At 42.4% G+C, this 18,128-nt stretch overlaps 1 protein-coding gene across 1 annotated transcript; it reads left to right on the plus strand.

Moving 5' to 3' along the window:
* Positions 1-6,001: 6,001 nt before the first annotated feature.
* Positions 6,002-17,460, plus strand: LOC145453455 (uncharacterized). The gene is made up of 7 exons (XM_080331439.1): positions 6,002-6,610; positions 10,149-10,280; positions 10,344-10,792; positions 10,979-12,943; positions 13,552-13,626; positions 13,685-13,762; positions 17,191-17,460. The coding sequence occupies exons 1-7, from the start codon at positions 6,279-6,281 to the stop codon at positions 17,439-17,441; spliced, it is 3,282 nt and encodes a 1,093-aa protein (XP_080187565.1). The 5' UTR covers positions 6,002-6,278; the 3' UTR covers positions 17,442-17,460.
* Positions 17,461-18,128: the final 668 nt, after the last annotated feature.

The raw sequence follows: 18,128 nt of genomic DNA on the forward strand, positions 1-18,128 counted from the left end.
TTTTTACCCGCGGACTCATCTCAAGCTCGCCAGTATACCCGCGGACTCAAGCTATATATTACTGAAAAATATATTTTTTTTTCTATCCAGGAGAGTGTAATACGGTATCAACAAAAAATGAGCTAAAATTGAGTCAAGGAAGCTTTCTGAAATCTGTCTTTCCACATCTGTCGGCTTTGCAATTCAAGCAACTATTCAGTAATGCAGTCCACATGTCGAGTTCCACTTATATTAGACAACTATAGATTGTTTCTGTGATTAGCACATGTCCCCACGATTTGTAATTTTCCAAATAATCTGTAAGTTAACAAGTCGCCATAATCAATTACCAGCACTCATCGTATATCGCGCCGGAAACCTGTGCAATGTGCTTACGTGCAGGACCGTAACAGCACTTCGTCAGCCCCTCTCAATAACAAAACGTTGGTCTAGGGCAGTGTTTCTCAACCCCGAGTCCGCGGACTCAAATGAGTCCGCGGAAGGTCCTTGGTGAGTCCGCGAACACAGGAATTTTCAGTAACTTAATCGGCTCGGCACGCTTTTTCTTCCACTTCCGATATGATTTCGGACCATGTAATTGACAGACCTACGGGGCTCGTTCACTTTCGGACCAAAGTCATTGCAGCCTTACGGAGAAAATAGCTTTTTGGTCCGAAAGTGAATGAGCCCCGTCCCGGTCCGGTTTCGTCAAATTCCGATTTGAGAATTAGGCCGAGTGATTTGCAAAATACCTATTTTGAAATGTTAGTAACCTTAATAGCTGTCATGAAAAATGCATAGATACCTCAAATATGTGACTGGCGGCACTCAACTTCAATAGTGCTTTCAGAACTACATTCATTGCAGTAGAATTTATTACCTCGGTGACTTTTCGGGTTTCCCCCTATCAAGAATTAACGGCACCAAAAAAAGGATAAAGAGTTTGTATACAATCTTTCAATATTCCGCTGATTGTATAATTTGATTCTCTAATATCTCTTTATTATGACTACCGGAGTACCGGTACAGCTGACTTTGGCCAGCTACCGATCCTTTTTCTCATTGCATTGTTACGTCATATTTTGCTAATTTGAATTTTGTTTGAATCTCTTTCTATATGCTTCTTATTGTGCCGTTACCTCTTGTTGATAAGAGGCATACGAAATTCCTGCAAGTTAATAAATTATACTGCAGTGAATGTAGTTTTGAAAGCAATATTAGAGATACCTCAATAGGCGATGTTTGGCCACGTATATTTCAAATGCAAGAACAACGAAACAGCACCACTACAAATTAATCAGCATTCCAATCATTATTGGTTCTCCTGAGATTTTCTGTGTCTTGGGCAAACCAGTTGGTTGCAAGTATCACAGGCAAAACGGGTATGCTTTGCACATCTGTCGCATCATCCTGGTTTGATACCAATCACGCCAGGTATAAAACCCCTATTATCGCCAACTGGAATTTTTCAAAATGCCCTACATTTATGTTCGAGGTGGCCTATTGCTAAAATTGTCATAAGCAATTCTATCACGGTCATAAACTCTACAATTTTGGTCGGATTGACATGAATTTAGTACGAATGGACTCGGAATTTAATGCTGCGTGTTCACTATTAACAATTCACATACAGAATATCCCAGGTATAAACCCCTGGGACAGCTCTTTATACACACGGTTGCGGGACCGTAACTGCCGTACACCAAACCCCCATAATTGAGGGGGGACCTCGAAGGGGGCCAAAACTATTCGTGAATTGACATAAATTATAGTGTTTTTTTTTTTAATTTATGCAACTTTTTATAAAAATTATATCATTATATCATATTCCGAAACGTCTCACTCAGCTCGACCGATAAATCTGAATGCATGAGCAGATATGGCATAAAAAATTTACAGCTATATATATATAGATGCAATCCCCGATCCTGTTGACCGATTCAATCATGAATTATGGAATATTTTCGCGCCTCGCGCGGTTTATTCGAAACAAAACGACTGAATGAACGGTACAAAAATTTCGCTGAGAAGTGGCGGTAAAAAGGTATCGGAAGGGGGGGGGGCTGGGGGTAAAGCCCACCAAAAGTTGGGTTTATGGCCTGTGTGGCCCTAGACCAACGTTTTGTTATTGAGAGGGGCTGACGAAGTGCTGTTACGGTCCTGCACGTAAGCACATTGCACAGGTTTCCGGCGCGATATACGATGAGTGCTGGTAATTGATTATGGCGACTTGTTAACTTACAGATTATTTGGAAAATTACAAATCGTGGGGACATGTGCTAATCACAGAAACAATCTATAGTTGTCTAATATAAGTGGAACTCGACATGTGGACTGCATTACTGAATAGTTGCTTGAATTGCAAAGCCGACAGATGTGGAAAGACAGATTTCAGAAAGCTTCCTTGACTCAATTTTAGCTCATTTTTTGTTGATACCGTATTACACTCTCCTGGATAGAAAAAAAAATATATTTTTCAGTAATATATAGCTTGAGTCCGCGGGTATACTGGCGAGCTTGAGATGAGTCCGCGGGTAAAAAAGGTTGAGAACCACTGGTCTAGGGCCACACAGGCCATAAACCCAACTTTTGGTGGGCTTTACCCCCAGCCCCCCCCCCCTTCCGATACCTTTTTACCGCCACTTCTCAGCGAAATTTTTGTACCGTTCATTCAGTCGTTTTGTTTCGAATAAACCGCGCGAGGCGCGAAAATATTCCATAATTCATGATTGAATCGGTCAACAGGATCGGGGATTGCATCTATATATATATAGCTGTAAATTTTTTATGCCATATCTGCTCATGCATTCAGATTTATCGGTCGAGCTGAGTGAGACGTTTCGGAATATGATATAATGATATAATTTTTATAAAAAGTTGCATAAATTAAAAAAAAAAACACTATAATTTATGTCAATTCACGAATAGTTTTGGCCCCCTTCGAGGTCCCCCCTCAATTATGGGGGTTTGGTGTACGGCAGTTACGGTCCCGCAACCGTGTGTATAAAGAGCTGTCCCAGGGGTTTATACCTGGGATATTCTGTATGTGAATTGTTAATAGTGAACACGCAGCATTAAATTCCGAGTCCATTCGTACTAAATTCATGTCAATCCGACCAAAATTGTAGAGTTTATGACCGTGATAGAATTGCTTATGACAATTTTAGCAATAGGCCACCTCGAACATAAATGTAGGGCATTTTGAAAAATTCCAGTTGGCGATAATAGGGGTTTTATACCTGGCGTGATTGGTATCAAACCAGGATGATGCGACAGATGTGCAAAGCATACCCGTTTTGCCTGTGATACTTGCAACCAACTGGTTTGCCCAAGACACAGAAAATCTCAGGAGAACCAATAATGATTGGAATGCTGATTAATTTGTAGTGGTGCTGTTTCGTTGTTCTTGCATTTGAAATATACGTGGCCAAACATCGCCTATTGAGGTATCTCTAATATTGCTTTCAAAACTACATTCACTGCAGTATAATTTATTAACTTGCAGGAATTTCGTATGCCTCTTATCAACAAGAGGTAACGGCACAATAAGAAGCATATAGAAAGAGATTCAAACAAAATTCAAATTAGCAAAATATGACGTAACAATGCAATGAGAAAAAGGATCGGTAGCTGGCCAAAGTCAGCTGTACCGGTACTCCGGTAGTCATAATAAAGAGATATTAGAGAATCAAATTATACAATCAGCGGAATATTGAAAGATTGTATACAAACTCTTTATCCTTTTTTTGGTGCCGTTAATTCTTGATAGGGGGAAACCCGAAAAGTCACCGAGGTAATAAATTCTACTGCAATGAATGTAGTTCTGAAAGCACTATTGAAGTTGAGTGCCGCCAGTCACATATTTGAGGTATCTATGCATTTTTCATGACAGCTATTAAGGTTACTAACATTTCAAAATAGGTATTTTGCAAATCACTCGGCCTAATTCTCAAATCGGAATTTGACGAAACCGGACCGGGACGGGGCTCATTCACTTTCGGACCAAAAAGCTATTTTCTCCGTAAGGCTGCAATGACTTTGGTCCGAAAGTGAACGAGCCCCGTAGGTCTGTCAATTACATGGTCCGAAATCATATCGGAAGTGGAAGAAAAAGCGTGCCGAGCCGATTAAGTTACTGAAAATTCCTGTGTTCGCGGACTCACCAAGGACCTTCCGCGGACTCATTTGAGTCCGCGGACTCGGGGTTGAGAAACACTGCTCTATACCAATAGACTAGGGTTACCATATTTTTGTGAAGAAGATTCCGGACATTCTTTAGCGCCCACTAGCGGATTTTAAAATGAGGTGTAACACATTGACCGTCAATATGACGTCACACTAGCAAAGCATTGCCCATCGACTGTATACAATACACTATACAGGAATGGAGTGGAACATGGTCATGAATTGGGCCATCTGTAAAGTGAGCTCCGGCGATTGTTACTTACTAGGGTCCGCAATAGATTCCGCCACGGGCCGGATGAAATCATCTGGCGGACCGTGTCTTGCCTGTCAGGATTGTGTTTGACAGCCCCGCTTGTGGGGTCGGTGCGGCTATCTGTTTATGTGTTTTAATCAGGCCCAAAACAATATTATGGTCGCGATCTCATTTCCCACTTGAAAATGTACCGTGGCAAAGCTCAAAACCCCATAAGCTGATACTAAAAAAAAAATCAGCTTGCCCAAACTTACTCAGGTCCTAGGAAGCTGATTACATCCAACATCATCGCGATCCCCAGATAAAGTCGAATGACCCCGAAATTTGGAAGCACTGTCTGTGATTGAAGTATCCAATCGGCCTTAAACAACTCTAGGAATATACCGTTAGCTTATAATTGCGATTCCAATCCGACTTATTTCAGTAAATGATGGTTATTTATATTTATTTTGATTGCATTTTTGGTGAGGGTGGTGCCTGATGCTCATACTAATATCATTAAACGTTGCATTAACTCGCGCGCGGCGCGAAAGAACAATTTTGAATAGCAAAAATCTGTTTGAAAATAGTAGTTCATATTGATTTACGAAAAACTTTTGAGCGTGCTTCAAGCCTTCAAAATTCCGGACATTTGGGCATATTTTAGAAATTCCTCCCGGACGCAGATTTTTCAGTGAAATTCCGGACATGTCAGGGACATTCCGGACGTATGGCAACCCTACAATAGACATAATCCTTATAGTGTGGTTACTTTACTATTCTTCGAAATTATCACGAAATGTCGGTCTTGGGCATCTGAGTCTCGAGTCATATGACTTGGTTTGAGTCATACGCAATGACTCGGGTCCAAGTCGAGCCATTTCCGTATTTTGAGAAAATGGCTCGAGTCAATCGAGTCAACAGAAAATCGTGACTCAATTCATCACAACCCTGCCTCTTGGCGGCAGTGTTATTATCGAATGTAGCGTAGGTGGAATATAGGGAACCTTTTAGGTCGACCGAAAATGTCTGTCGATATTCAGGAGACTCTAAAATGCCACTAAGCAACAGATGTGGCCACTATCCGATTCGGGAGCCGGAGTAGGAGCAGGATTTCATCGATTTCTAACGCAGACGGGCAGGATCCGAATTTGGAATTTGCAATGAAACTGCGATTTTGGCAGCATTTTTACGCTGAAATGTGTAATAATAGCATAATATTGACAGGGTTTTTTTCGGACTCTCTGCCGAGCAACGAGTGTAATAGGTCAGGGATGCCCGGCATTCATTGCAACATGATACTTGTGACGGCTGTGTCATGTGAAGGCGGTGATTTTTATAGCATATATTATAAATGAAGATTGTAGGCGTCCATTGGGTAGCAATCGAGTTCAAGATTGCCACGAACAAGTGTGATTGATACTCCCTGTAACAACAAAACACTACGGTCGCAAATGTCAGTGTACCTCGGAATAATAGCGAGTATACGAGGATGCTTAAGCGTACGTGCGCCATTTATGTTTGTTTACACTGTAGGTGTTGCTTCAGTCCCCTTCAAAACTGCTCAGCAACATCGTGTTAACATAAGGACATGTAGTTTCTCGCGCACACGGTAAATACAGGCATGGCCTACACGGTGTTCAAGGCAATAACTTATAATCATAGCTCGAGCATAGTAAACATTGGCGTCCCTGGGACGAATTAATGTTTGACAAAGGCAGAGCTGAAGTATCAATGGAACGTAATATTTGTCAAAGTCGTCTTTTTATACGGGCGTTAGGGTTGAGCTAACATTCTAAAATTCCGTTCGCACCATTCGATATGTTTTAGATAAGGATCAGAGACGCTAAAACGCGTGGCTAGAATCGTGCGTCGCGTAGAAATGGATCATAAACCGATTCATGCTGAGGATATTTCCTGCACGCTGTGTGACAACCGTCGGGGCGTCAGTCCAAGTTGCTGCTGTCCAGAAGACCCGTCGGATCTACAACTTATAACGGAAGATAGGTTCCGTCGTCGCATCGGGCTCAAGCCTCATCAGAAATTATGCTCGGTGCACGCGTCAAAGCTTCGCAATGGATTGATATTTGGCGGGAGTAGTGTTTTTGACTGCTGCGCTCCGTTTCACGTCAACACAACAAAGAGTCCTGGATTAAGATCAGTGCCGCACAGCTGGAAGGAGTATTTCCCGAGTCCGACTCCAAAGAATGGAAGGTGAGAAAATGGGGTTAAAGGGTCGAATCCTATCAGAAATTAACATCGGGTCGGAATAGGTTATGGGAAACATTCTGGGTAATCGTGTCGAATACTCACTCGGCTGATCACGTTTTTCGGGTTCTAATCGGGCCGTAATATCAACCTTTGGGTTCGCGTCAGACGGCTAGCTTCCACTTACTGATTTCCTTACTGTTATTACAAGCTATATGATATCGATTAGAAACATGTTTGCTTTCTTGACTTTATGTACATTACTAATCGGTAATCGCACAGGGCTGGAAAGTAAGGGAAAGGACATACAGTTTACTTTTGTCCTCGATGTTTTTGCGGCATACCGATTCATGATATACATACACACGATCTATGCATATTGCATATTGCATATGCATCTACCATGGGTGCATGATGTACATTGCGCATATGAAAGGTGCAGATATAGCCTTGCATGGCTTTCTGAGTCTTGCACCACCCCTCCATGCTTTCCCAATAATGCATGAGTGCCAGGCGGGGAAGTCATGGATACTAGTGTTACTATAGGGCTGGGCAAAATCGAGTACCTGAGTGATTCGATTCTGAATCACGTATTACGCTTCGAGTCTAGTCGAGTATTCGAGTATCACTCATTATGACGTCACAACAGAATGTACTGTGTCAACGTTGAAATATATACCTTTTATGTCACTACAACCAATATAATGCCTGTTATCCGTCATATTAAAGACACTTTTGTATTTTTTCGACCATACCGATGTCATTGTACTTCTCGGCAATGTTGTGGGATGATCATGACTTCGAAAATGTGTTGTTTCCAGTAACGTTCGTATCTTTGTACTATGTCTCGTATGCTGCGACACGGCCAATCCAATTTTCAAGCCTTCCTCAGTGGAAAATAGTACCAAAACTATAATTCTCGCTAGTAAATTACCTTTCAGTTGCGAAGAGCGTATAATTTCAGTACTCGAAAAAATCCTCTTTTACTACTCGACTCGAATCATTAAAATTAATACTCGATTCAGATTCGAGTACTCGAATCATTGTGCCCAGCCCTAGTTACTAATCAGGTCGTTGACATGACCCGGCCGGGGATCGAACCCGCGACCTGGCCGGACGCTTCGCCATTACGCCATCTTGTCAGCCGAGTGAGAAACGCATGGCAATGGTCGAATATGTTGGTTGTACAAAAGTGGTAAATATGCGTTGCTATTGCTACATATAGGTTAGAAATTTAAAAATATATAGAGATCATCGTTAAATTTGCACAGTGACATATGAATGTAAGGTCAGTACATGTGATGTTTATGAGAGTTACTTGGAGGTACGGAACTTCAAGATACAATTGAATAATATATTCATATTGAAATGAACGCCGAGATCATTCGAAATTTCATGCTGGTGACGATTTATTTGGTGATACGATTGCTGCTATAAAATGTTCTTGGCAATTCTTCACTAGTTGCCGACGATCAACCCTGACAAGTGTCAGTCGAAAATATTCGTTTTTTTGGTATTTCAATATGAATATTTTATCCACCAATGGTATATTTTCATTATAGACTATCACAGAAGCATTGGTAGCCGTATGTATAAAGTTTTTAGGACTGCCAGTAGACTCTAGATCAGTACTTCCTAACCTTTTGTGCTCGCGACCAAATTTCCGATTTGAAAGTGCCCGGTGACGGTGACCGCGACCCACTTCTAATTACTGTAAGCTGATTACCAAACACAGAACTACTCATAGCCTAGGTCTATTTGTGAAGCTACTTCAGCTCATTTTAATCTACTCATAAATGACTTCCTTCCTAAACGCTGGAGGTTTATCTAGGCTTCTCTTTGCCACCCGATCCGTGTCAGCGGTGTCTTACAAAAGTCTAGAAGTGGGCCGTGCTACAAGTCAGCAGATACGGCATCATACTAAAGAACATAGGCCTGATGTAAATGATCATCGTAGTCTACAAAACGTCGTGAATAGCAAAAACAACAACACCACTCCACTTTGATTTGGTGCACGAAAGTACATCCTATATAGTCGAGAACTATCACACTAAACTTTTAACCGTCCACAATAGATGTATCAAAAAGGTCAAGTGTCCAAGACAACAGTTCGTTTCGTATAGAATAGGTTGTTCTATCGATGAAGTGACAACCATTGTTATAGTATAAATTTATCACCTCGTTACAGATAAACGGCATCTGACTTACACAAACAGAGCATAAGATTTCCATACAGTCTCAGACATTTTATTGGCTCCATACCTTTGTCAATATGAAGTAATAAATATCACAATATCCACGGAGCGTCTTCTAATGCTTCGTCGTAGCCGGGCCGAAACGGGACTTTGTCAATCCTCCTTCAAACGCAGGACTGGCTCCACAGAGTGTTTATCAAACTTGTGAGGGTCTACCCTTGTCCCTATTGGGGGTTTCATCGCTACCCTTTGGTTTATACATACTGTTCACGAGCACATGCGCTCTTTCCGTAGCGAACTAAGTCCGGTATTACACGTGTTTTAGGTGCCGGAATAAGTGACGGTGAAAGCAATTGACTTAGCTATCTACTTCTATCGGCTTACGCGTATTCATATTTTAGTCACGCTAGCCGCGAAAATTTTGTAAGTTGATGAATGAATTTCGTCGACGTTATTGGCGCTTGCATATCTAATATATTGCTATTTATTATTTATCCTCTCTCAGATTTACCGGTAGCAGAGCTGATGACTGCGATTGTACTACACATTTCATGTTGATGCCACAGTCACACGGTTCAAACAGAGATTTGTAGAGCTAGAAATCTCTGAGTTCAAATTATATTCAGGAACGGGCAGTGACAATTGTTTTTTCGTGAGCTCCAGAAAGTAGGCCTACTGCCGCTACTCAATGATATTGGAATCGTTGACACGTCCCAGACCAAACTAAATCACTCCTTTCCTGTGATCTCAAATTCTAATTTCCTTACTGGGCGCATTATTTACATCTGCGGGTTGCATTTGTACCGCGGGGCTCGGGTTGTGGGGACAGGATTATTCGGCGTCGGGCATGTCTACGCCAGGACATATAAATATCGAAGGTTTCTGTCTATTTGGGCCATGGCTTTATGGCCGACGATATTAGTGGCAGCGCAATTCCCGGAGTCACATGTTGGCCGAGACTTCATTTGTCATGGTGAGTCCAGGGGCGGAAATGGCCGACTCCGAAACGCCTGTGCCCATTAGTCACGCACCAGCTGCTTTAGAACCCGAGACCAAAGAAAACTGGCAACGGATAATTACGAATACAGTTAAACTAATTTATGTTTATTATTTGCCCATATTGGTATTTCGATGATTCATTGTAATTTCACAGTACGATGTTACAAGAAATTCATTACAAAGTAATGTTGGGCCCTATTCAAGCTCTCCCCGCCCAATTGGAGTCGGGGTAAGGCAGTTGGACCTTTTTCTACCAGGAGATTTCATGCCTCGTGTGTCGGCAAAATTTTTTTGAAACATGTTTGCAATCGTTCACGCTTAGTACATAGTTGTGATTATCTTTGTTTTAGGTACCGCCAAAGACAAAGAATATGCTGGGACTGTTACGCAGTGGCACTTGAAGTGATAAACTCCGAAAAATTGGATTCCTCGGACGACGAAAGTATTTCGAGTCTTCAATCATCAGCATCTTTTGATTTCGGGTAAGCAAGCTCCGGGACATCATTTGACCGCACAATCTAAAATACTGATTCGATTTACGGCAGATACGTCAGTCCAAGGAGATGGGCGAGCAATTTATCATTATTTCCTGGTAGTCCGCATGGAAGCCAGTGTGGCAGCTCCTGGTCTCTCGCACAGGGCGCATTAAGTCCTAAATCCGCGACACTGAAAGGGAGCCGTCGAGGAAATAAATCTAAAGAACTCGACCGTGCGGGATTTTTGAAGAAAATCGATCAACTAGCGGCCTCATCTAGACGCCACGCTAGTCTAGATTATGAATCGATAAGTAGCCCCGCGTCTCCAAATGATGTATTCACTTCGGACAACGGATCCCAATGCTCATTCGACTCTAATCACAACATACCAAATATTTGCGCTGACGATAAAGAGAATCGTGAAATCAAATCACCTTCTTCGGATAAGTTTGAAAGTCACGATGTCCGTATTGATCCAGAACCATCAAAGTCACCGGAAGACGTCGGAAATGTATCAGGTATGCAGCATGAGAATGATCATAACACAGACTGGGATTCTTTACACTCTAGTAGCTATCCCCCGACACATTGCGCACTTAACCTCGAGTCTACTAACAAGGATTGCATGTTGCATGCAGAAGATTCGCCTCTGGTGCATGAACGCGTAACTTTCGTTTCAAAATATATCAAATTTATTTATGTAGATATCGCGAATGTATCGAAAGAAAATCAAGAATCGCAAAGTGTAGATAGCGATGAAGATGGAGCTGCGGCGGACCAAAGTGACGGAAAAACCGGCGATTTTTCGGAAAAAGATATTCCCGAGGATCAATTCAGAAGCGCCGACGACACGGACAAGCACCTCTCGTCAACAAGTCGTCATTCAAAAACTGAATTTAATGAGCAATATGACGCTGCACCTTTATTCGAAGAGCAATTAGTTTGCCATAGTCAACACACAGACAGTGTTCCCTTCACTGAATCACCGACATCAAGGCTAACTAACGTGAACGTAGAATTACACGCAAACGTACTAGAGACTGACCAACGCAGCATTAGTGACGATAATATTCACAAGATTATATCCGATTCTACCCAGGATACAGAAGTCGTAGCAGCCCAGTCGATAGTTCCACCAAATTCACCATGCTATGTCGAGGGCATAATCGCTAAGACGCCGAATTTCAGCGAAATAAATAACAGTCCGAGTGTCATAAATTGTCCGGCTGCTAAAAGAACCACGGATGCTACTGATGATGCGATGGATAGGGCGAATGAAAATGGCTCAACGTCACGCCAATGCGTCGCGAAGCGATCCGATACTGAGGAGGACTGCGCCAGTGGTCACTCATCGGGCTCCGACTGGGTACATATTGAGCCTGTACTTTGCGCCAGCAAAGCATTTGTCGCACCTTCCGAACTCGCCGAGGGCAATTGTGAAAATAGCGATGTAATTACAGCCGAGCCGACAGCTACCCAAGAAGACAATCGACATTACGACGAAAAAATCGACTTACGGATTGACATTCCAGCGAATCATTCTATTTACGACAACGAAAGATTCGATCCGATAATCAGGCCTGAGAATCACATGGAAAGCGACAGCAGCCATGATGAATATGTCACCGATGAACCCATTTCACAAACACTGTTACGTAACGAGGAAGAAAGCCCCCCACAGTTCGATCCCACGCCATCATTATCTACAGCTGACATCGATACTGTAGACAACGCGAAGGAAACACTGAAACCGTTGCCAAGTGCTAACGATGAAAATAATATTCCCAGCACCGATACAACACATGAAACTCACACTTTTGACTCGGTTGACTGCGTTCCAACCAAATCAATCAACAGTCAGAGTGATATCTCTTCGGATGAAGATAGCGGGTTGGATCCTATTGTGGAGGAGCCCCCGTTGAATTTCAATATCACACCTACGGATACAAGTGAAAGTGATAGCAACTCGACGTATCAAAATGCCGAAGAAAACTTACCGTATCAGCAAATTAACGACGAAAACCACCGCAGCCTGAACGACGAGGCCGGTGTCGGCTTACCTCGCCACACAGTATCGAGGAAATTCGATATTTCACAACACGGTGAAGTTCCACCGTTCTTGTACATGCATGAAAGGCGCAAGGTTCGATTTGAAGACACGACGCCACAGAATGTTATCTCTGGACGCGGACTACAGACACCGAGTGAACAATTATCAATCGCGGAGGATCCTAGAGGCAGGACCTCACCGCAGTCAGCGGCGAAGACAGACTTGTACAAACACTTACATGGGTCGAAAGACAGTGCCCCTAGCTCATCAAGCAGCGACAATGACGCTGAATTCAACGGGCATGATAATCATGATGGAAATAACGCTCACATCGCTAATGAAACCAAAAATGAAGAATTGCGAAGCAACAATAATCAACGGTATGAAAACAATGAGGTGCAACTACTTCGTCGAAGGGCAAAAAACAATCGATCGCTTTCGATGGATCTAACAAATGGCACGGGTTCCAGCAAAATGCCCCGAGCGTCAACCGTATCCGACGCAATCAGTGACAACAGACGGGACGCCTGGAAGGATAGAAGAAGGAAATTTGGCATCAGCTTTTCCAGACCGGACCCGAAGATGCTGTTAGAAATTGATTTACCGGTGTCTAAAGAAGGTAAACATTGCGTTGAATAATAGTAAGCTAATAGGCTATTTGTCCTCGACTTGTGATTGTAGGATATGCGTTTATATGGGCCTGCATGCCTGCATGTGTGAACGCTATTTATACGTACCGTAAAGCATCGCAGGTCAGTGTACGATGTTCGCCGTGTGTGGTTGTAGGGAGATAGGCTTGCGAGAGAAATATGTTTTCCTATGATTCCATAGCGAAACCGTCAATCGGATATAAATTTCATTCCGTTATGCCCGGCACCCCCTGCATGACGTATAAATGCATGATACCATGTTTCTGAAGTATATCGTTGAACTGGAGGAACGCCCAGACTTGAATGATAATAAATCATTTTCATTTTTATCCAACATTAGGCCTAATAGATCCATTCTATGGCATGCCGTGCATGACCAGAAAATTGGTACTCAAATCAATCTGCTTAAACATGGTATAAAAAGCAATTCCGCTCTAGTGTGGAATCCCCTAATTAAGGCAAAATTTGGAAATTAATTGTTATTGTCGAAAAATCTTCATTCCCACTCCCAAGTGATGCGCGATTGCGAACTGTAACATTGGGCCGGGTAATCTTACGGCAGAGATCGATCTTTTAGATAGCACTACTGCGGAAACAATTCCATCTCCGTCTACAGAACACCGAGATCGCGAGAAAGGCCCGCAAATATCAGGTGATCATTATTACGAAATCGGAAAGACATTGCATTACCGGAGGTTATTTATTTATAGAGAGATTCGTAGAAGGGTGGAAACGGTATCCAGAGGAACGCAGACAGTTACGCGAAAGCAGGCGAATATCAAACAAAGGTAATTGTTGCTGCACCCCTAATAGATGGCTCGTCTCGATACTTGCGTAACCTGCCGATATAGTTACTGGTCAACATATGTCTTCATGATTTAATCGCTGACCTTGTGTTTACCTATGTTTACACTCCATGTTGACTTTTCGTATCTGTAACGAGAAAATACAGCGTGCCCAGAGATCGCACTAATCGATTTTTCTGGACATCGAATTCTACGGGTATTGTGAGTAGACATGGGGTGATTACTTCATGAATGTAATCGATTGCGATTACGATTACTTCTGAATCACGCGATTACGATTACGATTACGATTACAGCAAAATCCGCAAATAGTCGATTAATTACGATTACGATTACTTTGGAAAAGTAATCACGATTACTCACGATTACATTTATTTTGCTTCTTAGAAGTTATCTTTGGAAGATAACAATGCGATGAAAAGGCCTCATGAGAGAAGGTCTTGCTTTTTAAATGGGACGTCATGGCATCATTTCCTGTATATGACATATTATACCCTTGCATGATTTACAGAAATAGGCATTTCAGTGCCGGCCAATACCGCGCCGCGACACACCAAGACATTCTATCTTGGCCGAAAAATTGTGTACTTTTTGATTGTCCACAGCCGCGATGGATATGGTCGCGACGAATAGTCTTCTCAATCTCAGCCCCACAATACAAATGCCAACCGGTTCATCCACTGAGGAAAATGATGAACCCCGTGTAGAAATGACAATTTCTGGGTGCGACCCACAAATGTTTTTCGTTCAGTTTTATCGTCTGCTACGTTAGGGCGACTCCAAGATCGTTTTATTATATAGTAGAAAGGTGGTCAGAATTCCCAACATACAATACAGTTATAGTTGTAAATAACGTGCCTAAATATTCGCGCTTGGCGCGACTTGACAGCAAATACACAGCGAATCCATATCGCATCAAATCGTGTTTTCCAGTTCTTGTGAAAATCCCGGTCGTTAAAGGGGGGGTCTGGGGGACTTCACCGGCCAGAAGTTTTATTGATCGCCTTATGGGGACCAAAGATCACCATTTTTAGAACGGGGTAGCGAAATGCTGTTTCGGTAGGCCTACTGATTCTAGCTGCAATTTATGCTAACATGGTGTGTAAGTGGATGACTAAAATGGCAGATCCAAATGTTGAGTATAAAATTGCGAAATAGAAATTGTTGCCCGTTTCAATTAGGGCCGGATGAGAATATGATAAGGTAAACATATAGATTACTTCTGCCTACAATCCACTTATTACAGATATTCCGAGCTGCCGTTATACGAGTAACGGAGAATAACGGCTCGGTTATAATTTTTTTCAGCAGCCGTGGTTTTTAATGCTTCGATGTAGAAATTGTCATATTTAATTTGACGAGTAAAAAATTTCAAATCTTTGCTCGGTGTATACGTAAATAGGCCTACCGCTCGCCAACCAGCAACAGTTGAACTGCGTTTACCTAAGCATAACAAAACATCAATACATAGTGCATACGTTACTATTCGAAACTAAGCAGAGTGGTGATTATTATCCTGCTGCGAGGTAGTGGCGTCTGCAGTGTATTCATAACCTGACATGATGCATAGCGGGTGTTCTTACGATCACAGTACTAGGCCTACATGTATATTGAATATCTATTTACTATATGCGGATAATTCGTTACGCAATGAAGAACCAAGCTAATACTTGTGAGTTGTGACGCAATAATGAGCAGAGGCGTTAGACAATCCGACATTTTCCTTTGTCAGTATATTATCTCTGTGACGTCATAATTAGCGATACATATTGTTGCTGAACATAGTTATTCGAATTCTCGTATTATTGCTGACGATATTCCCCCTGACGAGGGTCAGCCGAAAAGCTTCGGGAATAAAATGAATATTTTATTCAAATGTGTCATGAAATCCGACATTTATGCTCTCCAAAACCTGTTTTAAATCGCACTCTTCATTGTTCACGAATGTTCACTTTATGTCATGGGCATTGCACAAATGAAAAGTAATCGTTCTTTCACAAATAAATCGATTACATATGTGAAGTAGTCGATTACGACTACGATTACTTCGGATTTTTTTCGAATGTAATCGATTGCGATTACGATTACTTGGAAATGATGTAATCGTCGTAATCGATTACGATTACTAATCACGATTACCCCATGTCTGATTGTGACGTCGTCTGTTCTGCAACGATGAATCCCAAGAAAAAAGAATTCATCCACATCCCGAGATTTTTATATTCTTTCCCAATAATTATCCTTGTAACCAAGAAGGTTACGGAACGGTGTCGGTGTCGAGTATCAATTGTAATGATTCGAGATGAGTATATAGCCTAACGAAATTTGTTTTTTAATAAGGTAGCTATATATGCCTTCACGCCGAGGGTAATATTTTATCAAAGAAAATGTAGTTTCAACGCCCTAGCCCAGGGCTGGCCAACCTTTTCAGTCAAAGGGCCACATTCGATTGACGAACTTTTGCGCGGGCCACCATCCGCGCGAAGCGCGAAAATTTTTTAAAGTTCATAGGTCAATAATATTGTCACTTGACTATGTTGCGGGCCTGCTGTATATCGTTGGGATAAGTTTGCGAGGGCTGGGCTATTCGGCGCATGGACATATCGATATCGAAAGCTGCGATCAACATGCGTTAATCATTTCGTGCCTAGGTTTCATAGTCGACGGTCTTACTGCGAGCGCGAACGCAAGGTCGCATATGTTGAACGACACTTTGTCTCGTAATCGCGAATATAGTTAGACTCAATCTGATACATTGGGTGTTCTTCAATTTTCACAAAAGGGCAACAATTTTAAAAACAAGAATCGAGTGACAACATATTGCGCTAAGCTTGTAGAAATTTTTTACCTTTGATAAATCTATCGCAAATTATTCTGCTGTATTGTAGTGTACGAAGATATAGGCTACCAATATGTGAATGGTTGATGGATCTGTCAATGAGTCGAAACTGATATTTTATTCATCACATCTCAAGTGTTGCGACCAGACTAATAAAATTTTTGGTTGGCCTTGCAAGTTCACAATCTGTGCGATCCATGTTTGATGATATTAGAAATTTCGGAAACTACCTCGCGGGCCACTCAAAACCATCTCGCGGGCCACGGGTTGGCCGGCCCTGCCCTATCCCCATCGTCGGGGGCTCGAAATCTCGGTTGGCCAATCCCGAAAATCAGTGGAACAGTTGTGAATGTTCATGTTCATAGACGAATGTGATGACATTTTATTAGCCAAAAGCCCACCAAAAAGGCCGTGAATAGGTGATATTATTGGACGATGGTATTCCCAATAAAGAGGACATTTAGGCGTCGCTCCGAGGACACTTTCAATTTATTGAAAAAAGAGGACAAATCCTCTTAAAAGAGGGCATGTGCAACCCTAGTTAAGATGGTCACATGCTTTATACACGTAGGGCGGCTGGTTCGTCAGCAGACTGAAGTGGATTCGGATGGGAGCGTGGACAAGAAATCGGACGAGGCGGAAGACGAAGACGTGTCAGTCGTTCTATCCGATGTATTTTCCATAGTCTTTACCAAGAAAGCTTTCTCCGAATGGATCAAGTCGATGAACGACGGCTCTACGCCGCTGTTGGTTATGATCGGAATTTCGGCGACTGCCGTACTCTCGCTTACGTGCATTGCGTTTTTGATGTTTGTGAAATAAAAGTCTAACGTTTATTGAATTGTATGCCATCCATGACGGAATTGCGATAGTCGATCGGGTCGGTAGCGAGCGGAGCAGCCATGGATACTGTTTTTTTTTAATTATCCAAGTCACCGACCGAGATACCGATTGGAGGACGACGTCGTTCGTCCGACTAAACGAGGCCACAATCTCAGCATGTACCCGATAAATCGGTTCGTCGATTGTCTGCTGACCAAAGACTAAATGAACAGGGCCCTACATCCCCTCTGACCTAATCACAGCACCATAGCTATCAAATTGAGGCGTATTTCGCACCCAACACTGGAGATTGTGGTAGATACCGCCCAATGTAGATATCATGTCCTGTTTGGAGCAGGCATATCGCAACCTACATCGATAATATTTTAATGCTCCAGGTCTGGATAGTCCAGTACTTGCATAGTTCCTATGGGTACGACGGACCCACTGCAATTGTTAACCATCAGTAAAACCTGGTACTGCGATCTCAGTACTTGGACCGGTCCTTTTAACCTTATATGTCAACGACATTTTTGAAACCTCCTCATTGAACACCACAATGTTCGCTGATGATACTCACCTCCTCTCTTCCGCATCTTCGACGGCAGAGCTGGATGCCCTGACTGGTGACCCAAATTCCATGAGTGGACGGCCCAGAACAAACTTTGCATAAACGCCTCGAAATCG

The sequence above is a fragment of the Botryllus schlosseri genome, chromosome 13, assembly GCF_051294905.1.
Source record: "Botryllus schlosseri isolate E-star chromosome 13, Bs_hap1, whole genome shotgun sequence".
NCBI lineage: Eukaryota > Metazoa > Chordata > Ascidiacea > Stolidobranchia > Styelidae > Botryllus > Botryllus schlosseri.

Coding starts and splice junctions, on each gene's coding strand:
- LOC145453455 (XM_080331439.1), top strand. CDS start 6,279: ATGGATCATAAACCGATTCATGCTGAGGATATTTCCTGCACGCTGTGT. Junction 6,611..10,148: donor CCGACTCCAAAGAATGGAAG/GTGAGAAAATGG, acceptor TCTTTGTTTTAG/GTACCGCCAAAGACAAAGAA. Junction 13,627..13,684: donor GAAAGGCCCGCAAATATCAG/GTGATCATTATT, acceptor ATTTATTTATAG/AGAGATTCGTAGAAGGGTGG.